This window comes from Pogoniulus pusillus, chromosome 25 (genome assembly GCF_015220805.1).
Source record: "Pogoniulus pusillus isolate bPogPus1 chromosome 25, bPogPus1.pri, whole genome shotgun sequence".
Classification (NCBI taxonomy): domain Eukaryota; kingdom Metazoa; phylum Chordata; class Aves; order Piciformes; family Lybiidae; genus Pogoniulus; species Pogoniulus pusillus.
Window position 1 is genome coordinate 21297653 of NC_087288.1, and position 26052 is coordinate 21323704.

At 42.7% G+C, this 26052-nt stretch overlaps 1 protein-coding gene across 6 annotated transcripts in view; it reads left to right on the plus strand.

The window, feature by feature from the left end:
* The window catches only part of MTA3 (metastasis associated 1 family member 3), a 156574-nt gene that overhangs the window by 89696 nt on the left and 40826 nt on the right, over window positions 1-26052 (plus strand). For all 6 annotated transcript variants that reach the window (XM_064164040.1, XM_064164042.1, XM_064164039.1 and 3 more), the window contains 3 exons: window positions 537-639; window positions 16874-16973; window positions 22022-22210. In XM_064164040.1, the coding sequence (XP_064020110.1) occupies window positions 537-639; window positions 16874-16973; window positions 22022-22210 (392 nt within the window). The remainder of the gene's footprint in view (window positions 1-536; window positions 640-16873; window positions 16974-22021; window positions 22211-26052) is intronic.

Genomic DNA, 26052 nt, shown 5'->3' on the forward strand with positions numbered 1-26052 from the left:
TCCACATCCCTCTTGTAATAGGGGCTCCAGGACTGGATGCAGTACACATTAATAGTATGATTTCAGGTAACAGTACACATAAAGTAGTGGCTGAGAACAAGAAGTGAAAGAATAAATGTAATATACAGCATTTTTTTTAAAAATAATTTTTGTTTGGGGGGCATAGAATACATATTGGATAGAATTTAACTGGTAAAGCTGGCTAAGTGGAAAGTAATTTTGATTTTTTTTTTAAAGAGAAATGGTAACATTTATACAGTTGAAACACAGTTGAAAGAAACCACTTGTTGCTTAGGCTATAGTTTCAAGCTTATAATTACATTTTATTAACATTCTTTAATACTATATCTCTTAAGAATGCCTCCTTAAATTGAAATGCTGGTGTGAAGGGAAGATTTTTTTTACCAATGCTTCATTATGGAATTGAAAGAGATATCTGCTTGGAAATGTACAATGTCTCTTAAACATACTACAAGAAATACGTGGAAAAAGCCATTGTGAGTAATAACTGTTTTATCCCATCTACCTTTTGACAGGAGAATTAGATGACAGAGAACAGGCAAAGCTGGAAGTGAAAGTATGGGATCCAGATAGCTCTCTTACTGACCGTCAGATTGACCAGTTTTTAGTTGTAGCACGGTAAGATTAAAATCATCTCATAAAAATTCATGTTCGACTAACTGTTTATTCCCCTATGTCATGTTTCTCAAACTTGTTTGGCATTTTGTGAGCCCTTCTTTCTCCCACACTTAGCTGAAAAAGAAAATCAAAGCACAGCCTTCTGCATATTTATTGAAACTACCCATACAGAAGAGAGAAAAAACCCTCAGATTTAAATAATGCTACACAACCTGTATTTTAAGTTATAGTAGAATTTGATACTTTGGACAGCAGTCAATTTTCCCCTCAGAGTAAATGAAGCAGGATTACAGTGCTAATATCTCAGTCTTGTATTATAGTACTTGGAATTTCATTATGTAAGATAACAGTACAAATAAAGAAAATGCTAACAAATGAAATAATGCAGAACTTTCCCAGTTGCATTTAAGCTCAATAATATGCAGTGTGATTATTTTGGATTAATACATCTTTAAGTGATGCACTTCATTAGTGAAAACAATTTGGTCAGTTTGATTTGATAGATTAATAATGTGATTATACAGATTTATGAGAGGAGTGTCAAATCCTTTGGAATTCATAAATTCCTTTAAAAAATTATTTCTCTACTTCAAAAGAAATCACCAAACAACTTTCGAGACAATAGCCTTCTTACTGAAGGACAACTCTGCTCTCATAAAACACAGTATTTTTCACCTGTCCCATAATATGTACTCACAAATATAATACAAAGGTGCTGTACTGTTCTAGTGATGTCAGAGAACTGTTTATCACAGCTAATGCAGGGATTTTATCCTGAAACACTCCATTTCTTGTATTTTCTGTAACCTAGTTGCAAGCGTATCCCCAAGTCTTTTCAAATAATCCTTTTGCATTGTTTCCAGACATTCTTTATTCTTTCTTCCATTTGATCAAAGCATTTCAAGAAGGGAACAGAGAAACTGCTTTGTATTTTCCATCTTATATGCATGGTGAAATGGTGTTGCTCATCCACCCAGGATTCTTCCTTCTCTCTCACTTTGTAGTGCTGTATCCTTTCCTATACAGTAGTAAAACTTTCCTGCCTTTGTTGATTTCCAAGCAAGCCAGAGCAATATAGGGGTCAATATGTGTCTCTTCAGTCTCTTCAGAGGGTCACAGTGCCTGGGAGATGCTTTGTAAAATAGGACCTAGGCACAGAACTAGTTCTGTCACCAGCAGTGTGTGGACAGACCATTGTGGTACCGTTTATGACAGTACCGATTATGGGCAGTGGAGGAGTTTTGCTCCCCTTCCCATGTATTTCAGCAGGTCCTGCAGAGGGTGGCCAGCCAGGACTAGCGGCGGATGGCAAGATGGCTCCACACATCTCAGCTGAGTTTTTGTGGGGAGCAGAGGTGGCAGCGGCAGCCTTGGTGTCGAGCTCAAGTGGCAGGGTGAGCCTTAAGGGTGTCCTGATGGTAGTTCTTCTTCTGGCTGGTGGGGAAGTGGTGAGGAGGGACAGTCCTGGTCTGGTAGTGGTTCCAGTAAATAGCATTGATCCTAGTGATTCTTTTCCCTGTTCAACCACCTGCTTCTTGTCCACCACCAGCTCCTGCTTTTCAGCTGCCTGTTGAGAAAGTGTATGGAGAGATGTTGGGGAGGCTTAATAAATTTGAGGCAATTCTGTCTAGATTGGGGAACAAAGATAATAAGGGCAGGAACTGATGATGTGGTGTGTTCACCTCTGATTTTGCAGCTAGAGTAGAGGAACTGCAGGATGGAACCCTCAGAGGTGGTGGATGGCCTGATACAAGACACAAGTAGAAGTACAGGACTGTCTTAGATAGTGGAACTCAGAGATGGAACTCATCTGTGATGGAGGGATCTTCAGTCTTGCACATGTTGGAAGCAGAGAAGCAGAATGAAGCAATAACTTGCTGTTATTTGGAGAACTGCAAGTGAACTGGACTTAGTTGCCCCATTTAACTGCCTCAGGGGTCAAGACACACTGTTTGAGCTGGTCATGGACTGATCCAGATTGTGCCGAGTGGAACTCCAAGAATCCGCAATGAGCAGTTGAGACTTTGCAGTGAGCAGTTGCTTGTGCATTTGTAGTTCAATGGTAGAATGCTCCTCCAGCAGAGGGCTACGAGTATGAGTAGGGGACAGGAGGGCATGGCTTGTGAGGAGAGGCTGAGGGACCTGGGGCTTATTAGTCTGGAGAAGAGAAGACTGAGAGGGGATTGGATCAATGTTTCTAAGTATCTGAGGGCTGCCAGGGTGGAGGGACAGGCTCTGCTCACTGCTCCCTGGGACAGGACAAGGAGCAATGGGTGTAAATTGCAGCACAAGAGGTTCCAGCTCAACACAAGGGGCAACTTCTTTACTGTAAGGGTCACAGAGCAGTGGCACAGGCTGCCCAGAGAGATTGTGAGATCTCCTTCTCTGGAGCCTTTCAAGGCCTGTCTAAATGTGTTCCTGTATGATCTGTGTTAGATAGGATTGTCCTGCTCTGGCAGGGGATTGGGCTTGATGATCTCTTTGGGTCCCTTCCAACCCCTAACAACTCTGATCCTGTGATTTTTTGGTGTGGAAGACCCAGGTTCGATTCCCTGCTGGATGCATGAACCGTAAAGCGTTGAATGAGAATGGAGAGGGACTGTCCATTAAATAATGGATGTTGGGTGCTACTGAGTGTCCTGGAGTCCCGTACCCCTAAATTCCTCTCCTGTCCGGACTTCGGGGGGAAAGGGGAAAAGCCGCCTGGTTTCTCCCCCCCTCGCCTGCCCTGCAGCCGTGAAGGGGGGGAGGACTGCCCCGTGAAGGGAGTGACTGCCCCGTGAGTTCCCGCGCTGGAGCCAGGCTGGGATTGGCCGTGCGCTTTCACACCTAAGGTGTGGTAACTCTGCCCTTTGTCTAGCGAAGGTTATAACTATTGGGGGTCTTCCCGCCTTTGGGGTTCCCGCTTTGGATTTTGCCCGTGCCTGGACGTATGTGTCTGCCTGAGCTCACACACTCCCCTGTGCCTGGACTGCAGAGAGACCAAGGATTCGCTTTCCTGTTAGACACACCTTTGTGTGCCTAACGACCCTTAACGACCCTTAACGACTCCTGCAACCGCTGGAAAGGAAGAGGAACATAGACCGCACGAGCCAGCCTGAGTGAGTTATTTGGCTTAGCTTAATTTAGTAAGAAACCGCTATTAATTAATAGCTGAGTCCTTTTCCAACTTCTGACTTCCAAAAATAGTCAGATTATTGATGGTATTCTTGTAGATTAATTCTCATGTAACTGAACCTGTTTATTAAACTAAATTAATCTTTGTATATGTAGTTGTGGGGGCGGGTTTTTGGGAAAATAAAAAATATCTGTTTTTGATAAATTCTCGACTCGGCCACGTATCAGTTCCTGCCCTCTGCAACACTGAGCACAATGAAGATGGACATAGAATTCCTTTTGTTTGTGAAAAGAATCTGTGGGGAAAATTGTATGGGTGTTTTCTGTCTTTGGGTGGAGATATGACCTGTCCAAAGGGTGTTTTGTTCTGCTGGGGACTTGCATGTTGTGTGATGCGGAAAGGTCAGGTGTGTTCCACAGAGGAGTTTGACTTTGACTGAGAGAGTTTGAGTTCAGAGTATGTGTAAGTTGTTAGTGAGGTTTTTATTCAGATAACCAGTGTTATCTGAGAAGTCCTATTTGATGAGAAGAAGAGTTGTGTCCAGGGCCTGAGTGATAGATTGGTTGAAAGAAAAATCAGGGAATGAAGAATTATTTGCTATTGGAATTTTGCTGCCTGTTATCTGAAGACAACTAGAATGACGAATGATTTGGATGGCGCTGCCTACTATGTAGAGTCTGTTTCTAGTTACTTGAGTAGTGTGGTGCAGAAATTATGGGACTGAATAAATGGGTGGAGTGGCATAGGTTGGAAACCATAGAGTTAAAAATCCTCTAGGGACTAGAGGAGTCCAGGGGGTGGACACAGGGGAGTGTAAAATTGTTGTTCAATCCCATAATTCTGCTATCTCTTTATAAGCTGGTAGCAGGGCCAACTTGTCCTCCTTTTCTTTCCCTCCTGCCTGCTGTCTCTGGCAGGACCTACTTACCAAGGTAAACATGTAGGAAGTGGGCCTGGTTATGGCTGCAGAGGCCTTGTTTGGACCTATGGGCAGCAGAGGCGCTGTGGGGGAGGAAAAGGAGCATTGGGGATTGTAGATGAGTTTCGGGTTGGGGGAAGGTTTAAGGGGGTTGAATCCTGTGTATGCTCTGTAATTTTTCTGTTTCTTTTCAAATGTAATTCTGTATTTCTTTACAAATCATTTGAGAACACAACAGAGCATCTCTTCTTGATTCTTTCAGTCTGCTTTGGTTGAGGTAGGAGTTGCTTTTGTCCTTATAGACTTTTTCAATCACACAGGCAAACTTTTGGTTCTTTGGAAGGTCTTCAAAGACACTTCTGTCTGTGTTGCCTGTTTGCAAGAACATTGATATTTGTCCTTGGGCAAAGTTGCCTAGTTTGACAAGATTTGTTTGCTGTCTCAGGAAGGAGAGGCCTTTTTTCTACATCTATGTGCCTGGTGAATCTGAGCCTGTGTGTAAGCCGTAGTATGCAAATATCTGCTCCATGTAAAGAGAGAAGAACGTACCTGTCCTGTAAAGAAATTGGAGATAGAAGTCACAGAAAAATTATGGAGAGTTTGAGAAAAGCATGTGTACTTGAGTGGAAAAATCCTTAACTTTGAGTTCCTAAGTAGTCTTGCTTGGCTCTGGATTTCCAAATCTGGAAGTATTTTACTGCTAGTACTGAGTCTTGCTTGAACTAGCAAAAGTATCTGTTAGGAGAAGCTTGAGGCATCAGACTACTGTATTCTGGATGTGTTTTTTAGGGAGGATAATACACTGCCATTTATACTCTAGTAATAATTCCAACACTGTTTTCTACTACACTCAAATAAAAAAAAGCTTCATCATCCAATTTTGGTTCTGTCATACATTGTGTCTGCTAGCTTCAAAGATCAGGGCTCTGAGAAGCTGCAGCAGCCGTTTAGATCTGCCCATGTTAGTTAATAGCATAATACAGTAGAAGTGGATTTATGGAATAGAAATGTGTGGTGCTGAGGACCTAGCATCCACACTATGCATGTTTTGAGCAGTTTTATTTTTAGGTGAGCTCTAATTTATTCCTGTGGAATGAATATCTACACGTATGTGAAACTATCCAGTATGTCTGCTACATGGTACTTTTTGATGTTGATTCAGAGGCAGTAGATAAAGACACTGGGGACAGTTGCTTTGAAATGACATTTCTAATTTGAACTAAAGCACTGACAGATGTATCCTATTTTCTCCACTCATCAATCTCTGTTATTCCTCATATAGAAGAAATACTTTATTTCCTTGTGAGATCTCATATTCTCTTTCCAAGTATTAAGAAATATTTCCTATCGTGTGCATAACATCATAATCCTGTGGGTATTTTTTTAAGCTTGTCAAGGAGTTGAAAGTGGTCCTGAACAGACTCTGATGTGGTAGAAAAGCTGGAAACTGTAGACCTGGCTGTGAAAGATCTTGATGACAGTGTTGCACTCACAGAACTAGATGTTTGCTAGCAAGGTGGATTACAGCACATAGTAGGAAGCACATGGTTTGACAGTACAAAGGAAAATGTTCACATCAAGTTTACTAGGAGTATAAATAATAGCATGTTGCTGCCAGCTTATCTGCTTAGCCAGTACATGTTTATTTCATTGTGCATTTTGTGTTACTATTTTTACGCTTGACCAAGTTAATTTGAAAGCAACTAAATCAGACCTGGAGATGAATTAATTTTTTTTTAGTGAATTTTGATATATTACAATATAAAGAAAAAAAAATCTCTGCAAGAGCATTTTCATGGACCCGCTTTTTTGGGTCTGTAAATCTCTCTGACTGAAGTTACAGGATGATGTACAGAGATGGTCAATTAAATCATATCATGTGAATTAAACTGCTTGTATGCATCAGATTCTGTTAAAAAAAAGATTGCACATATGTTCCATTTCTGTTCATCTTCTCAAGAAACGAAAAGTTAATTGTGGTGTGTAGGGGGCATCGTATGTAATGCCACACTCTACCTTAACTTTGAGAGTCTTTTGGAGAGAGAACAGTGGCAGGTGACTTTCATGTTTATCATGTAGTAACTGCTACTGTAGCTGCTGTAACTTTCAGAAGTGATAATAATGAAGCATAGCACTGTTCAGACAGTTGCTTAGAAGTACAAAGAAATTGTATTCTGGAACAGCAGCTTTTTACTTTTAGCATGTTCTTATGTCAGATTGTGCGTTATCCAGTAGGAAAAATATGAGGGCTGTTTTTCATCTTTAATTAAACTATGCTGGTGACTTGCACCTCCACTGAAGAAGTATTTTTTTTTCTTCTCAAGATTTTGAGTATCTTAAGACTCTCTTTTAGTGCCTGTTTGTAAAGTGCTGTTATTGATAGCAGTCTAAGAGATGCATTAGCAGTGTTTTCTGATTTTCTTTGTTAAATAATATCCTGTTTCAGAACTAGTTACTGATGAACAATCACCTTGCATTTGCTGCTTCATAATTTCATTGACTAGCACTAATAGTAATCCTATGCAATAGTTTCAACAATTGTTTCCTTTAATATAATCACAGAATCATTGAGACTGGAAAAGGCCTCTGAAATCAAGTCCAGCCTATGACCTTTCACCATGACATCAGCTAAACCATGTCACCAAGTGCCACATCCAATCTTTTCTTAAAGACCTTCAGGGATGATGTCTCCACCACCTCCCTGGTCAGTCCATTCCAGAGCCTAATCACTCTTTTGTCCTTCTGTGGCACCTGGGCACGCTGCTGGCTCATATTCAGTCAGCTGTGAACCAGTACTCCCAAGTCCTTCTCAGCTGGGCTGCTCTCCAGCCACTCATCCCCCAGTCTATAGTGCTGCTTGGGGTTGTTATGGTCAAAGTGCAGGATCCTGCACTTGTTGCTGTTTAGTCTCATATCATTGGCCTCAGCCCATTGACCCAGCCTGTCCAGGTCCCTCCGCAGCACCTTCCTACCCTCCAGGAGATCAATGCTCCCTCCCAACTTGGTGTCATCCGCAAATTTACTGGTGATAGACTTGATTTCCTCATGCAGGTCATTGATAAAGATATTGGTGTCCCTGGGGGACACCAAAGGTCACCAGATACCAACTGGATGCAGCACCATTCACAATCACATTCTGTGCCTGGTCATCCAGCCAGTTTTTAACCTGGTGAAGAGTGCACCTGTCCAAGCCATGGGCTGCCAGCTTTTCATGGAGGATGCTGTGGAGACAGTCAAAGGCTTTGCTGAAGTCTAGGTAGAGCACATCCACAGCCTTGCCCTCATCTCCTAGGCAGGTCACCCAGTCATAGAATGCAATCAGATTGGTTAGGTAGGAGCTTCCTTTCCTAAGCTGAGTTTGGCTGGGCCTGATTCTCTGGTTTTCTTGTACATGCCGCTCTGTGGTACTCAGGGTGACTGGCTCCATAACCTTGTCAGGTACTGAGGCCAGGCTGACTGGCCTGTAGTTTTCTGGTCCTTCTTGTGGATGGGCATCACATTGACCAACCTCCAGTCAACTGGGACCTCCCCAGTTATCCAGGACCGGTGATAAATGATGGAGAGCAGCTGTGCCAGCTCTTGCACCAGCTCCCTAAGCACCCTAGGATGAATCCCATTCAGACTCATTGACTTGTAAGGGTCTAAGTGGCACAGCAGGTCATTTAATACTTCCTCTTGGAGTACAGGAGGGATATACTGCTCCCCATCCCTTTCTGCCAATTCAAGAGCCGAGTTGCCCGGCAGATAGTCAGTGTTTTTGTTAAAGACTGAGGCAAAGAAGGTGTTAAGTACCTCAGCCTTTTCTTTGTGTTTTCTGTGTTTCCCCCTTCGTCCAATAAGGAACCAAGATTTCCCCTGGCCCTCCTTTTTTTATTGATGTAATTATAAAAGCACTTTTTATTATCCTTGACAGAATTGGCCTGATTATGTTCAAGTTGAGCTTTTGCATCTCTAATTCTCTTTCTATGTGACTTTACAATATCCTTAAATGCTTCTTAATTCGACTGCCCATTTTTCCAAAGTTGGTACACTCCTTTATTTTCCCCCTGAGTTCTTGCAAAAGCTCCATGCTTGATCTGGCTGGTCTTCTTCCCCACCACCTCATTTTATGGCACATAGGGACAGCCTTCTCCTGTGCCTTCATAATTTCATTGTTAAAGTAGGCCAGCCTTCCTGGGCCCCTTTGCCTTTGAGGGCTCCTTCCCAGAGTCCCTCTGGCTGTTGTAATCCTCTCCTACTCAGTACAGCACTGGAAGCAGTGTCAACTAGAGTGTCAGTTCTTACCTTTTTATCAATGTAAAGCTATAATGTATCTTAATTTTGACTTCATATACAGGTAACATACAGTTGAGCTCTGAAGTTAACCTTCAGAAAGCTAGATGTGAAGACCTGTTCTTTGTCACTTTCATAGTGACCCTTCTGCCTTCCAACCCAGTCACATCTGCCCCCAGCTTGGTGTCATCTGCAAACTTGCTGATGACTGACTCCATGCCCTCATCCAGATCATTTATGAAGATGTTAAAGAGAATGGGGCCCAACACAGATCCCTGAGGTACACCACTAGTGACTGGCCGCCAGCTGGATGTGGCACCATTCACCACCACTCTCTGGGTCCGGCCCTCCAGCCAGTTCCTAACCCAGCACAGAGTGTTGCTATCCAAGCCATGGGCTGACAGCTTAGCCAGCAGTTTGCTGTGGGGGACAGTGTCAAAGGCCTTACTGAAGTCCAGATAGACCACATCCACAGGCCTCCCCACATCCACCAAGCGGGTCACCTGATCATAGAAGGAGATCAGGTTAGAAAGGCAGGATCTGCCCTTCCTAAACCCATGCTGGCTGGACCTGAGCCCTTTGCCACCCCTTAGGTGTGCTCTTATCACCCCCAAGATAAACTGTTCCATCAGTTTCCCTGGCACTGAGGTCAGGCTGACAGGTCTGTAGTTCCCAGGTTCCTCCATCCGACCCTTCTTGTGGATGGGGACCACATTGGCCATTTTCCAGTCTCCTGGGACCTCTCCGGTGAGCCAGGACTGCTGGAAAATGATGGAGAGTGGCTTGGCCAGCTCAGCTGCCAGCTCTCTCATCACCCTAGGGGGGATTCCATCCGGTCCCATGGACTTGTGAGGATCCAAATGACGCAGCAGGTCCCTTACTGCTTCCTCATGGATTAGAGAATTTATAAATTTACAAAAGTGCTTTTTATTATCCTTCACAGAGGTGGCAGCCTAAGTTCTAGCTGGGCCTTAGCCTCTCTAATTTTTCTCCTACATAATCTGGCTATCTCCTTAAACACGTCAGGAGAAGCCTTCCCCTCCTTCCAGAGGTGATACACCCTCTTTTTTTCCCCCAATTCCTTCAGGAGCTGTTTACTCATCCAGGCTGGTCGCCTTCCCCGCCGGCTCGTCTTTCGGCACATGGGAACTGCCAGCTCCTGTGCCTTCAAGAGCTCCTGTTTAAAGTAGGTCCAACCATCCTGGACCCCTTTGTTCTCAAGAACTGCTGCCCAGAGGACTTTGGAAATAAGTTTCCTAAGCAAATTGAAGTTTGCCCTCCGAAAGTCCAAGGTGTAGGTTTTGTTGCAGTGCCTCCCTACCTCCCTGTATATTGAAAATTCCACTAACTCATGATCACTACACCCCAGGCAGCCTCCCACTGCCACATCTCCTACCAGCCCTTCTCTGTTGGACAGCAGCAGGTCAAGCTGAGCTTGATCCCTAGTAGGCTCACTTAACAGCTGGGTCATGAAGCTGTCCTCCATGCACTCTAGAAATCTCCTGGACTGCCTCCTCTCTGCTGAATTAAGTTCCCAGCAGATGTCTGGCAGGTTAAAGTCGCCCACAAGGACAAGATCTGATGACCTTGAAACAGCCTCCAGCTGTTTGTAAAATATCTGGTCTGTTTCTTCATCCTGGTTGGGTGGTCTATAACAGACTCCAACCAGGATGTCAGATTTATTAGTCCTCCCTCTGATTTTAACCCACAAGCTCTCAACCCCTTCATCCCTCACCTCAAGCTCAGTGGCATGGAGTGACTCCCTAATATACAGAGCCACCCCTCCTCCTCTTCTCCCTTGCCTATCTCTCCTGAAGAGGTTATATCCCCCCAGTATAGCAGCCCAGTCATGCCTGTCATCCCACCAAGTTTCCACAGCCTTTAGAAATTTAAGCCTGTAGTATCTAGAGTGTGAATCACTGCTGTTGAATCTTAACTGTTAAATTCAGATACTGTATTTTGTAAGTTTTTGGCAGCAAGTACTGAAATGTCCATTCAGTATTAAATGTTCAGAAATCCAAGAAAAAATTGAATTGCAATAGCAGCTGTTGTTACCGGATTCTCCGTGATCAATAATACACCTTAGTGAGCTGAACTCTCTATGCGCGTCATGTTGATTTTTTGCTGAATTTTGAGTTCACAGTCTGCAGTAGCATCTCTTAGAGTGCTGCGAGTTGTCAGTAACACTCTTCATGAGCAACACTTCACACTTAAAAATTGTTTAGAGTGTTATTGTTGAATGAGGCTTGTGATGGTTTGAGCTCTTACCCGCCCCCCCACACTTTGTATTTGCCCCAGCTAACTCAGACGGACCCTGGGAATATAGATGAAGCAATTTATTTACAGCCAGCAGAATTTACAAGCAGCTATTTGCAATATATACAGTTATATACAATTATATACAGAAGTATACAAAGGATAAACAATACAAAAGCACAACTCCCCTCCCAGAAACCTGAGTCCCCAGGAGGGGCTTTCAAACCACCCCAACACCTCCCCCGGCCCTCTCAACATTACCCCAGTTCTCAGGAAGAAGAGAGGTGCAGCCAAGAGGTTAGGGAGCAAGGTTAGTGGGAGCAGGGTTAATGAGATGTGACCAGGTCTGAAGGCAAAGGCAGAAGAAAAAAACAAAAATGGAGAATGTTTACTTCTTCCCAGAGCTCTCAGCGTGACTGTGAGAGAAGTTGACATCAATTGTTTTCATTTCACTGCCTGTTATCTAGTTCTTTTACCAAAACATTCCAGCTTGCTTCAAACTAGCACAATCCACCCCTTGTCTACTTCACTCAGAGTATCGCTGAGAATTATCCAATCTAATCTAAACCAATATTTACACTAAAACAATATATACAAGTTCAGTTCACACTTCAATCAGATGTAGGTGATTCAAAAGCTCAGAACAGGGACTCCCAGGTGATATTGGGTTCGTGCTCACGTACTGTAGATTCTATCGTAGATTCTCTCAGTGTTGGGCGCCGATGTTACTTAGAACAGAAGAACTCCTAACAGCTTGAATTTAAACTCTCTCAGCTAAGGTTAAATTTCTCTGTGGAATACACTGGATTTCACCATTCTCCTGCATTACCCAGTAGGTATGACCAGGACCTTCAGCAGACACCACCCCTCGGACAGGTTTCCCTTCGCCCAAAGGAGAAAATACCCAAACAGTTTTCCCTAACAGATTCTTCTCACGTACAACAGGAACTTTCACCGTCTACTGTTTGAACCAAATCTGATTGTGCAGGTCCTGCTCGGTTTACTGAACCTCTACTATTTACCAACCAGGTAGCTTGTGCTAAATGCTTGTCCCAGTTTTTCAGAGTTCCACTCCCCATGGCTTTTAGGGTGGTTTTCAGCAAACCATTGTAGCGTTCAGTCTTCCCTGAAGCTGGTGCGTAGTAGGGTATGTGATAGATCCATTCAATACCATGCTCCTTGGCCCAGTTTTTCACAAGATTGTTCTTGAAATGAGTGCCATTGTCTGACTCGATTCTCTCTGGAGTTCCATGTCTCCACATGATTTGTCTCTCCAAGCCAAGAATGGTGTTACGTGCAGTAGCATGTGGAACTGGATAGGTTTCCAGCCATCCAGTGCTGGCCTCTACCATCATTAGAGCATACTGCTTGCCAGAACGAGATCGAGGTAAAGTGATGTAGTCACTCTGCCAGGCTTCACCATACTTGTACTTTGACCATCTATCACCATACCATAAGGGCTTAATTCGCTTAGCCTGCTTAATAGCAGCACAAATGTCACAGTCATAGATGACTTGGGTGATAGCGTCCATGGGCAAGTCAATTGACCTATCACAAGCCCATCGGTATGTTGCATCTCTGCCTTGATGTCCAGATGAGTCATGGGCCCACCGAGCTAAGAACAGTTCACCTCGGTGTTTCCAATCAAGGTCAATGTGAAGTTCACAGGTGGTATCAACTTGAGCAATCTTAGCAGCTTGATCTGCCTTCTTCTGGTTGTGTTTGTGTTCCTCAGTATCTCTGCTCTTAGGCATGTGTGCGTCTTCGTGCCGCACCTTCACTGGAATTCTCTCCAGCCGTGCATCAATGTCCTGCCATAGATCAGCACACCAAATAGGCTTTCCTTTCCTTTGCCAACCATTCTTTTTTCAGTCCTTTGGCCAACCCCATAGAGCATTTGCTACCATCCACGAGTCAGTGTAGAGGTAAAGGATAGGCCAATTTTCACGTTCAGCCACATCAAGAGCAAGTTGGACAGCTTTTACCTCAGCGAACTGACTGGATTCTCCTTCTCCATCTCTCACTTCGGGAACTCTCCTGGTTGGACTCCAGACTGCTGACTTCCATATTCGCTTGTTCCCAACAAGATGACAGGACCCATCTGTGAACAAAGCATAGTTCTTTTCCTGATCAGAGAGATCACCATAGGGAGGAGCTTCCTCAGCACGAGTTATTTTCTCCTCCGGAGGTTTGGTACAGTCTGTGCCTTCTGGCCAGTTGGTGATCACCTCCACCAGACCAGGTTGATCAAGATTACCCACTCGTGCTCGTTGGGTTATCAAATCCATCCATTTAGACCAGGTTGCATCTGTGGCATGATGAGGTGATGAACCTTTGCCCTTGAACATCCATTTTAGAACTGCCACTCTAGGAGCTAAAAGCAATTGTGACTCAGTTCCAATCACTTCAGAAGCTGCTTTCACTCCCTCATAGGCTGCTAGAATTTCTTTCTCAGTTGCAGTGTAATTTGCCTCTGAACCTCTGTAACAACGTCCCCAGAAACCAAGTGGACGACCACGTGTCTCATTTGGAGCTCTGCCAAAGACTCCAAGTTGGACCATTTTCACTGGCAGCCATGTACGGAATGTTCTTAATGTGTGGACCAGATTGCACAGGTCCCAAGCCCACTGCATGGACTACTTCTCGTTTGATCTGATCAAAGGCTGCTTGTTGTTCAAGTCCCCACTCGAAATTATTTCTCTTACGAGTCACATCATGCAGAGGTTTGACAATCTGACTGAATCCAGGAATGTGTAGTCTCCAAAATCCCACCACACCAAGAAAAGAAAGTGTGTCCTTCTTACTGGTGGGAACTGCCATAGTAGAGACTTTGTTGATCACATCCTGAGGAATGTGACGGCGCACTCCCCGACACTGAATTTTTTTGGCAGGTCCTTTGACCTTGTCTGTCTTAATGGCAAAACCTGCTTGCAACAGAATGTCAATGATTTTGTTACCTTTCTCGAAGACTTCCTCAGCAGTTTGGGCCCACACAATGATGTTGTCGATGTACTGGATGTGCTCTGGAGCTTTACCTATTTCCAGTGCATTGTGGATGACTGAATGACATTGTTGAGCTGTGTTTCCACCCCTGAGGCAAACGGTTGAACTGATACTGGATTCCTCTCCAGGTGAATGCAAACTGAGGCCTGCACTCCTTTGCTATGGGAATAGAGAAGAAAGCATTAGCAATGTCTATGGTTGCATACCATTTAGCCTCCTTCGATTCCAGCTCATACTGGAGTTCCAGCATGTCCGGCACAGCTGCGCTCATGGGTGGCGTCACCTCGTTGAGGGCACGAAAGTCAACTGTCAGTCTCCAGTCGCCCGTAGGTTTACGCACAGGCCAGATGGGACTGTTGAAAGGTGAATGAGCTTTCTCGATGACAGCCTGACTCTCCAGTTGACAAATCAGCTGATGAATGGGCAACAAAGAGTCACGGTTAGTTCTGTACTGCCTATGATGAACAGTTTGAGTTGCAATTGGCACTTCCAGGTCCTCTATGTCATGATGTCCCACAACTGCAGATTCATCAGAAAGTTCAGGTCTAATGGACAATTTCAATTTATCATCCTCAGTCTCTACAGATGCTATTCCAAAAGCCCATTTGTGACCCTTAGGATCTTTGAAACAACCTTGTCTCAAAAATTCTTGTCTCAGAATTCAAGGCGCATCAGGACCAGTTACAATAGTATGTGTCTTCCACTTTTTACTAGTTAAACTGATTTCAGCCTGTATCTTAGTTAACTCTTGAGATCCACCAGTGATTCCAGAAATAGTGATAGGCTCTGTCCCTTTGCAGTTGGATGGCAATAAAGTGCACTGAGCACCTGTGTCAACTAAAGCCCTGTATTTGCCCAGCTATTGAACTGCCAGGCCACCTAATGAATGCATTCCAATAGATTCGGTTCTCTCCACTATCCCTTTCCTCCTCCTGGCTGGAGGCAGGGCACCCCTAATGCTGAACATGGCATGTGGGGTGTACACAGTGATTGGTGGTGTTGTGAGAGGAATTGCAACTGCTGGAACAATTGCAGTTGCTCTCAGGAGCTGAAGAAGTGACAGCTACTTTACTGGCATTATTGCCTCTGTTTCTACCACTCTGCAGTTCCCTGACTCTCTTTGAAAGAGCTGAAGTAGGTTTACCATCCCACTTGTTCATGTTCTCCCCGTATGTGTCACGCAGAAGTATCCACAGTGACGCACGTGATTGCTGCTGTCTGGGTGGAATTTGTCTCCTCCTGGGCTGGAATTGCCTTGCAGGAGGTGGGCGTCTGTTCCTGACTGCAGAAACATGCACCCATTCAGATGATGCAGGAATGGTATCCTTTACCAGATTGGAAATTGAGGTTGTAAGATCCTCCTTCAGTTCTTTCATGCTCTTTCTAATGCCATTCTCAATACTATCCTTCATCTCTGTAGTCATAGTCTTAATGGCACAGATTATACCAGAGTGTGACAAGCTATCCTCTATCTGCCTGAGCTCGTCAGTGAATTCACCAACAGTGAAAGATCTTCCATTATCACTCCTTGCTAGGAATTTACTGGCCAAGATGTTAGCATAGGATGAAGGAGCAAGCTTAATAAGCTTCTTCATGAGACCTGTTCCCAAAGGAATATCGTCAGGCTCATGAGTGCCATGATCTCCATAAAGCACTTCCTTCACAGCAAACTCCTTCAGAAGCTTAATTCCCTGCTCAACGGTGTTCCACTTCTTGGCAGCCCATGGCAAATCATCTCGGGAAGGATATCTCATAGCCACAGCCAACAGAAGGCGTGTCCACAAGCTAACCCTACCAAGAGGACTTGCCAGGTGTTTGTCCACTCCACTCTCCTTAGTGAGTGGTCCCAGCTGCTTGGCAGACTTGTCTCCTACCTGCAGGGCATTAGCACCAATGCCACGGCATCTCACTAGCCAGCTTAGGATTGGCTCACCTGATTCCCTTGTGTATTCCTTCCTAACTTCCCTGACCTCTCTGAGTGGATCCTTGGAGCCCTGGATGTCATCTTCCTTCAAACTAGCACAAGGCTCTAGTTCTTAGTCCAGAGGCTTAGACTGTATTAAAAATGTTAGGTGAGTAATTTGGTGTAGTGGTTTGGAAAAAAGAGTCTGATATTCCCCGCTACCAGAAATCAAGAATTTGTAGCAACTGCAGGGCATTCCCATCCTAGACAGCTAGTATTCATTCTTTACTTCACTAATGGGAGTAGCATACATGCATTACTGTGAATAAAGTGTTAGTAATTTACTCATGGTAAGATAGTGGACTCTCTTTTTTAATTCTGTTGTCATTTGTTAAACAGCTTTTTAATTTTAAAAATAATAGCAACAGTTGTAATGCCCAACTTGAGTAAATCTTTGACTTCATAATTATTTAAAAATTGACACATTTAAAAGCTGGTTCTTCATAGTTCTCTGAGTATCTTTTGTTTCCATGCTGTTGTTCTTGTATGTGGATTTTTACTTTTGGAGGAGAGTCACAAGTTCATACTGCAATGTTTAGAGATTTGTCTCTATCGAATTGTGCTTCATTAGAAAGGTCTTAAATCTTAACAGTATGCTGCTTCTGTTTTTTGCAGGACACTTTGTTATCAGACTATGTCATATCTATAAAATAAGTGGTTACATCATTCTGTATATTTACCGTCTGCTGTTTCTCCATTGTAGTGCGGTTGGCACGTTTGCTCGAGCATTGGACTGCAGTAGTTCTGTCAGGCAACCAAGTTTACACATGAGTGCAGCTGCTGCTTCTCGAGACATCACACTGGTAGGTGTGCAGCTTTATTCATATCCATGAATTTAGCAGTATCTATCACTCCAGCATCCCCGTCCTCCAGATAGCCATTTTATTTAGATACACGCAAGGGGTGTGTCTGTGTTTGTATGTGTATGGTAGGTAATCATATGTGAGTTTGGTAGGCTTATTGTTACTGCCCATGTAATCGTACTGTAAATCAATTGTCTTTAGCTGAAATCTGTTTAAATACAGTATCTCATATGTGGTGATATGCACAGTGACTCCACTGTGCAAATATGTGGTGGTTCGGCCCTGGCTGGATGCCAAATACTCACCAGAGCTGCTCTATCACTCCCCTTCTTAGAGGGACGGGAATATATGACAAAAGCCAGTAATAAGGTAGAAGCAATTTAATAATGCAAAACACAGGCAAAGAGCAAATGCTGTGCATGGAAGCAAAGTAAAGATGTTATTCTCTACTTCTCATCAGCAGGCAGTCTTGAGCCCCAGGAAGCAGGGCTCTATGTGTAACAGTTGCTCTGAAGGACAGACGCCTCAGACAAATATCCCCACACTTCTTTCTCTTGGCTCTTGTATGTGAGCTGATGTCATATGGCATGGAATACCCCTTTGACCAGTTTGGGTCCCCTCCCAAGTTCTCGCTCATCCTTCAGTGTACTCTTGGGGCAGGGAAATAGTGGAAAAGCACAGCGTGGATGCTTGGCTCAGCAGTAGCCAAAACACTGATGTGTTGTCAACACCCAGCTACAGCACACTGCAAAACACAGCACTAGAAAGGAGAATTAACTCCATCTCAGTCAAACCAAATACAAGTGGATAATGCACATTATGCAGAGATTCATTTAATATAATTGATCAATAATGTAATTTAAAGTTTGGGGTAATAAAGGTAGGTGAAAATTGTTTGGATAATATTTTGTACTTTTCTAAAGGATAAGCAATCTAACTTCATGAGCAACATTTCGAAGAACATTTTCGTTTTTGTTCCTTCAAAATAGTTCTTTAGTTTAATTATTTTTAAAATTTTAATAAGGTTTAATTAGATTAAGAATTTCTTATAAATCCCACATGTTGCACATCCTTCTTACGGTGTTCAGTGATTAATAGAACACATGCGTCTTTACAGCAGCTACTGCTTGTTTGAAGGTACATGTGCAGTGCTGCTGACATGATGGGATACGCTTAGTGCTTGAGTGCTGTATAAATGTTTCTCCATTGCAAATGATCCATTCAGTTCCATTACACTTAGTAAGAGGCATCTCTTATAGTGAGGCATCAAAGGAACCACCCCAGGTTTAATTATTGAGTCTGTTGTTCTCATTTTCTTATCTTCTCAGCTTTTTTAAACCCTTCTCTTTGTGTCCTTGACAAAGTACTTATTTTCTAAGTTAAGAAAAGACACATTTGTCATTGCAGTAGTTAACTCAGACATTCCCATGTTAATTTGGAGCATATTTTGAGCAGCAGTTACAATTAGTACAGATGTTTTCAGAACTTGTGGCGTGTCTCATTTATGCTTTGGAAGGGACGTAGGTGCACCAAGAATATTTCTCCATCTTTATTCTTAATGCAAGGTAGACAAGCCTTGCACCTCAAGTGCAGTTAATGAGATTTCTGTACAACTGTGTCTTTTCTGTATTCCTATTTAGTTGGTTCACTTAGAGATGACCATAAACAGACTGATATGAAAAAACTCCAAATGATAAATATATAACATTGTAAATATCATTAAATTCAGGATGGATATACACATTAGGAGGTCCAGAAGCTTAATAGCAAGTGAGAGGCTACTTTCCTTATTTTGAAAACATGAGAAAGGCAGCAAACTGCCAATGCTTATGAAATACATGAGATGCTGTGTGCTTATCTTCTTAGATGACAAAAAATACTATTTTCTTACAGCAATAAAGAATTGTGAGATAGCCTACCACCTGAAGCTTGCATTTCTGGCCTTCTCAGAGGCAGTATTTTATTTTATAATGAAAACTGATCTCAGAGAAGAGAAAGAAACTGGAAAGACTTCTGGTTTCATGCTCCTAAACGTTGCATAGTGCATACACTGATGATGACAATCGTTAAAGCAAAGCAGGTTACTGGGATTGCTTTCACTTTGTGGTGGACTTGTTTGGGAGAGCCTGTGCTACTTTACTCTAAGGACATAAATACGGTTTTGGATGTTTCTTCAAAATGAAGAAGTATGGACAATTTTTTTCTTTGCATTTTGAGTGATGTCTTTTTAATGATTTTTGTTTTCCAATCAGATTTCTGTATATGTAATTTCTGCAATAATCATCCTTAAAATATTATTGAGTTGCAGAATCCATACTCCCATTTGAATGTTTTGTTGGAGGTAGCCCAGTCTAGCTGATTTAACTGACTACTGAAATTTCAGTTAGTTTTGGAACTGTGTTACAGAGTGTTTGCAGTGTCATTCACTTTCTTCCAGCTCTATGCAGCACTTTCTTGGATTTCAGTGTATAGCTTCTTCCTTTACCTACTTAAGTTTGAACTCGAAGTTTCCTCTGTGTGGCTAATATCTGTACTTTGGGGTTCTGTGTCTGTGCTGAACAGTATGCTCTGGGCAAGAACTCTTAGGGAAAGGTTGGTCTTCCTCGGTCCTTCAAGCTTCTGTTTGGAAAAGACAAGGCAAAGTCTTCCCAGCTTCTTGCTCCTTAGATGTGAAGTACCTACTACTGTTTTCTTGAAGTCCTCTGATCCTTGCTTAAAGCAGATATTCCAGGACCTTTTGCCTTGGGCTCTAGTGATATCTTTAGCCTATTCTGGCTTTTGCTAGCGCAGTTTACTCACTGCACTGTGAGAATTCAATTGCAGGTGAGGGCTGACAAATGTACTAAAGGCTAAGAATTGTTACTGTAGGAACTTATCAGCGATCTGTCGTAGAACAGCTCAGTTCTTATGGATAAGACAGTTCTTGCCCACAGAGGTCATTAGAAATATTTTGTTTACTAATGTCAGAAAAAGCTGTTATGGAATCAGATGTTTGTTACAGATGGAAAGAAAATAATATAAGGCAAGAGCAAGATCCTACTGTTGTCAGTTTTAAGCTTGGTGATTTAGCAGCTGCTTGGAGAATGCCCAGTATGTGCTGCTTTTCCACAATGGCTACAGTTTAAATGAAGGTTTAAACCTTGGTAATGCTTAGACCATGAGGGTTCAGTCTTTAGGCTTGATTTACTCATTGACTGAATGGTAAGCAATAAACCAGTGGTTTCATATTACATTTTCTAATCTGAAAACTGCATTTTAGACATCATGGTATGTATTTCCATTATAGCATACTGCATTTTAAGAATGTATTTTTCTCAAGGCTTGTGAACTCAACTTGAATCATAAGTAAAATGATGTTTTGTAGGATACTAGTGTCATTACTTCTTGGCGATGAAACAGGGCAAGAGTCTTGTGCATGATAGGTTTCAAAGAAGTATTTTGATAGCTGGAGAAAGACTTTTACCCACTTGTAGAATATGTCAAAAAAATAAGGAAATTATCTGCAGTGCTGTATAGGGTTAACACTCCTGGGGGAGTAAACCTGAACCTGACCCTAGGGGTCTTGGCCCCTCCCCAGGGGTGGGCCACACTCCAGGTGATGGTTGGCCCACTCCCCTCACTTCCTGTCCTATAAAACAGAGGAGCTTCCTGCTCCTCTTCCTCTTTTCTTCGCTCCCTCTGGACACACACACACACACACTGCATACCAGCACACCACGTGGCAGCCACGAGGCAGAGACACCATCACATTGCTCGGGTTGTATCCATCCCTTTTTGTATTTTGCCGTTTTCCCTTCCTTATCCTTTGTAAACTCCCCTACCTCCAACACCTTTTCTAAGTTATTGTTAAACTTTTCCTTTTTAACTTCCAAATCGAGTAAGATTGATTTATTTGAGTGTGCTTACCTCTCTCTCTCTCTCCCTATCTTTGGGAAAAGGAGGGGGAAGAGGGGAGGGCACTCTATAAATTCTATAAATTGTCATTTGGTCTATTAAATTTATTAGAGTCTCTGGGAACTTGCATTTGAACCCAAGACAAGTGCATTTGTATACAGAAGCTCAACTGGGATTGTTTTGTAAGTGCTATACTGAAACATACTGCTAAAGTGTTTCTTCCTTGAAACCTTTTGGATGTCCCCTGTGATAAAATAAATTTATGGCTGCCTGAGAGGTTGCATGCTACGGTTACAGCTCATTGCTGTGATGGGACAGAGAGGCAGGAGACCGATGGACAGTCACAGACATTATTGCACTTAATAACACTAATACTTCCTTCAGAACAATTTAAGATTGTGCTGATGGAGTCTTCTGGGACACTGAGTCAGAAAGATCTCTTGTATGTTGCTCTCTTTCCCTGTAGGTGGATTTGTGATGGTGTTACTTTTTATACTACCCATCATTGCTACCCAACACTCAGCAGTGTGAGTGTCCAGTGTTACTTGTGAAGTGAGGAATGCTATAACATGATCGTTTTCTCTTTTCCTGCTCTATAACAGAAACAGAATTAACCAAAGAAACCTCATATACCCATCTGTAACAATAGAGCTTAGCAGGGCACAAAACCATTGCTTTTTTTTCAGTATGATGATAATGAAAACAATAAATGCCTTCCTTCCCCAACAATGAGAATATTGAGCAAATAGATGTCTGGACAGCTTTTTTGGTACTGTTTAGAACTTCTGTTCATGGAAAATGCCCCCTCAGTCAATATATGCCATTGTCTCTATTGGGTTACATGAAACCAATTTCTACTGACCAAATATGTTCTAGAAACGTTTGCTTGTAATTTGCAGGAACTAATAAATGAATGTAATTTTAAATAAACGTTTTATTAAGGCATTTCCTTTCCCAAATTAAGTAATAAATAAATAATGTTCCTTATATTCCATAGCAGAAAACCTATGAAATCAAGATAGGTTCTAAATGTAGTCAAAGTCAAGGCCGCTTTTGTGGCTTGTAGAGAAGAATACACTGAATTTGCGTTAACTGAGATGCACTACTGTCTATTAAAATATTTTCTTTTATTTTTATTATCATCTACTTGCTAGTTTCATGCAATGGATACCCTGCATAAACACAACTATGATTTGAGCAGTGCCATCAGTGTTCTAGTGCCACTTGGAGGGCCTGTCTTGTGTAGAGATGAAATGGAAGAGTGGTCAGCATCAGAAGCTAGTTTATTTGAAGAGGCATTGGAGAAGTATGGCAAGGACTTCAATGACATTCGACAAGACTTTGTAAGTATACAAGTATTACATTACTGCATTTTCACATGAGTGAGCATAACTGCTTTCTGGCGGTTTGGGAGCACAGCTAAAGGAGGAATCTGTGTAGCTGATAGATGAAATAAACATACATATACATTGTGCCTGGCTGAAAGCCAATATCCTTTCTTGTTCACTGTCATTCTTTGCAAAGATGCTGACAGAAGATGATCGGTTAAATGGTTTAGGGTTTCTCATGCTGATGTTCTTTGGTAGGGATTTTTACAAGGTTTTAAAAGTATTTGAAAACATTCCAGCGCCTTTTCTTAGAATATTCCCACAATTTCCAGTGAAATTTATTAGCAGTTGCATGGCTGACTGCCCTGAGTGCTTTTGGAAAGCTGAGGTTTCTCTCTATGTTTAACAGAGAGAAATTTATATTTAGATAGCTTTTAAAGTGCACCACAGGGAGTTATTTTGACATAGTAGATATTTTGGCAGTTTTGAAAAGTGAAGGAAATGTTTTCTAATATGTTATAAACTATAACTATACTGGTTTTGGTACTAAGTCATAGTATCAGGCTATAGAGCATTTAAGGTTTCATTTTGTGAGTCTTTATGCAGAGTAATGACATGAAATTGATTCTAACACTGATTGCTGGAAATGCTAGTAATTTGTCTTCAAATTTCTTTGGCCATTTCTGGGAGAACTTCTTTCTTTCAAGCAAACAAACAATTCCTGTTGTACTGAATTCAGAGTGGGCTTTGTGAAAAGATTGGGATTTAAGCCAAAGGAATTCCCTTACTTAAGACAGAAGTTGATTGAAACATTTCCGCGGCAATCTCATTCTGCTTGACACAACTCATATTTTTTTTTTAGCCTTGCAGAAGTTATTAACAAACATTGTGAGAGGAAAATGGTACTGTGTGGTAAATGTGGAAGTCCTTCAAAGATAGAGTGTCAGACAGTGGAGAAGGGTTAGCACTGAGCTAAGCTGTCTTTCCTTCACTTTCACAGTTCTGAAATGAGGCAGATAATTGAATGAAGGTGGGAAGGGAAGGCTGTTGTTGCTGGACATTTTAAAAGGTGTATTATAGTTGTGCTTAATTTTGCGACTCCTAAAGAGGAAGATACTCACTGTATTCATCATGTAACATTGAAATTTGTGTCGTGTATGAAATAGTTCTGTTATTCAAGAAAATGTAATTGTAAAGAGCATTAATTTATAGAGTTTTAGGATTGAAATCTTAATGTTAACTACAATTCCTTATTCTTTCTTATTCAGATGATGGTCCTCAGCTGCAATTGTGCAAGAATTCAGTAGCTATTTTTTCTATCGAAATATTTCCTAATACACAGTGTTAGTCTTTTCAAAATGCATAAAGCATATAATACAGCTTTTATTGGCTGTTAACAAGTTGAGTCTTAACACAATTTGTAGCGAAGTACACCTAAGCCTCATCTTTGTTATTTATGTAGTATTTTTATTTTCTGTGTAATTTCTGTGTTACGTAACATAATTCTGTTGATGTGCATACAGTAAAGTGATACAGTGGAGTTATGTGTTGCAAGAGTTATTTATGTGTTTGGAGTGTTCAGATGCTGGGAATTTGAAAGAGTTTGCTAGAAGATGTTTATAATGTCCTTCCCCACACTCCTCTCAAAATGAGAAATGCACAAATCTAGAGAGTGTGGTCTACTGAGAGCACATGCTGAGTGCAGCAGAAATGGATGTGGGACACTAAACAATTACCGTCTCATTCAGTTAGAACAAAGAGGTTGTCTCTCCTTATTCACTTGGGTTTTTTACTTTTGGGAAAGTGCACACAGTCTTGATCTAATTCTATATAACTTGAATTCTTTACGTTATGTGAATCACTGTGTAATCTTGGGATGCTTTGTTTCCTCTGAAGTAAAATTTACATGTCCTCACTTGCTCTGTAGCCTTGTGAAAGTACAGAGATTTGAAAATGAATATTTGGTTTTCAGTAACCATCTAAACCAATTCTTTAAGATTTAGATCACAGATACATGAGAAATTTCTGCAAGATGACATAAGTATAAACAACGAGGCATGGTGATTTTCCATCAAAATACATTCATCTGTTATCATCCCTCTCTTCAGTGACAAGTCACTGAATACACTGATGCTGTTCAAGTCTAGTGATAAAACAAAGTCTTATGGTGCCTGTGATTAAACTCAAACCTAAACAGTCATCCAGTGGGGCCATAGTACAGGGAAGATTACCATATTGTGTGGTTGGTAGCAGTTTTCGGAAGCAGAGGGGTTATGTAGCACCTGCTTGAGTTGTGGCATTGTCGGTGGAGGGCCTGTAGGCCCGAAAATAGGCTTACCTATGCCTTGCCTTGCCTGGACATGTTTTTCTGCCCAAACCAGAGGTAAACACAATAAATAGATAAAAGGGGCACAATAGGCCTGGTGCCACAAAATCTGGCCTGCCCAGGGCCAGGTTGTATAATGTGGCTGTAAACATGTTGTGTAAGCCCCCACATGCCCAGCTTGTGTCTGCCTAGTGTAAGGCCCATGTGATTCCCATATTTGGAAAGTCCAGGCCTGTGGCTTTTGCCTAGTATGGTAAGGTTTGGCTGACTGCCAACCTGATTGGTCATTCTAGTGTCTAAAGGGCCATTGATCTCAGCCCACATTCAATAAATGGGCATACACAGGTAAACAACATGCAGCTCGGGCTCCCCTGCTCACGCTCACTCATGTTCAGGCTCATTATTAGACTTGGACTCAGCAGCACTGCTTATGCCTATTTGCTTTGCTGTTATTACGGAGACAGTATCTCCTGTAATCTCCCAGCCAGCTGTGCACACCTGCATGCCATTGTGGTGAGTTATCAGGACCAGATCCTGTATTGAATCATAGAATCAACCAGGTTGGAAGAGACCTCCAATATCATCCAGTCCTATCCAATCAACCAGACCATGGCACTAAGTGCCTCATCCAGTCTTTTCTTGAAGACCCCCAGGGACGGTGCCTCCACCACCTCCCTGGGCAGCCCATTCCAATGGGAAATCACTCTCTCTGTGAAGAACTTCTTCCTAATATCCAGCCTATACCTACCCTGGCACAACTTGAGACTGTGTCCCCTTGTTCTATTGCTGGTTACCTGGGAGAAGAGGCCACCCCCTACCTGGCTACAGCCTCCCTTCAGGGAGTTGTAGACAGTAATAAGATCACCCCTGAGCCTCCTCTTCTCCAGGCTAAACAGGCCCAGCTCCCTCAACCTCTCCTCATAGGATTTGTGCTCCAGGCCCCTCACCAGCTTCGTTGCCCTTCTCTGGACATGTTCCAGCACCTCAACATCCTTCTTGAATTGAGGGGCCCAGAACTGGACACAGCACTCAAGGTGTGGTCTGACCAGTGCTGAGTACAGGGCAAGAATAACCTCCCTTGACCTACTGGCCACACTGTTCCTGATGCAGGCCAGGATGCCATTGGCTCTCTTGGCCACCTGGGCACACTGCTGGCTCATCTTCAGCTTACTGTCTATCAGTACCCCCAGGTCCCTTTCCTCCTGACTGCTCTCCAGCCACTCCGTCCCCAGCCTATAGTGCTGCTTGGGGTTGTTGTGGCCAAAGTGCAGAACCCTGCCCTTGGCCTTGTTAAATGTCATCCCATTGGCCTCTGCCCACCCATCCAGCCTGTCCAGGTCCCTCTGCAGGGCTCTCCTACCTTCCAACAGATCAACACCTGCTCCTAGCTTGGTGTCATCTGCAAACTCACTGATGCTGGACTCGATCCCCTCGTCCAGGTCATCAGTAAAGATATTGAACAGGACTGGGCCCAGCACTGATCCTTGGGGCACACCACCAGTGACAGCTGCCAACTGGATGTGGCACCATT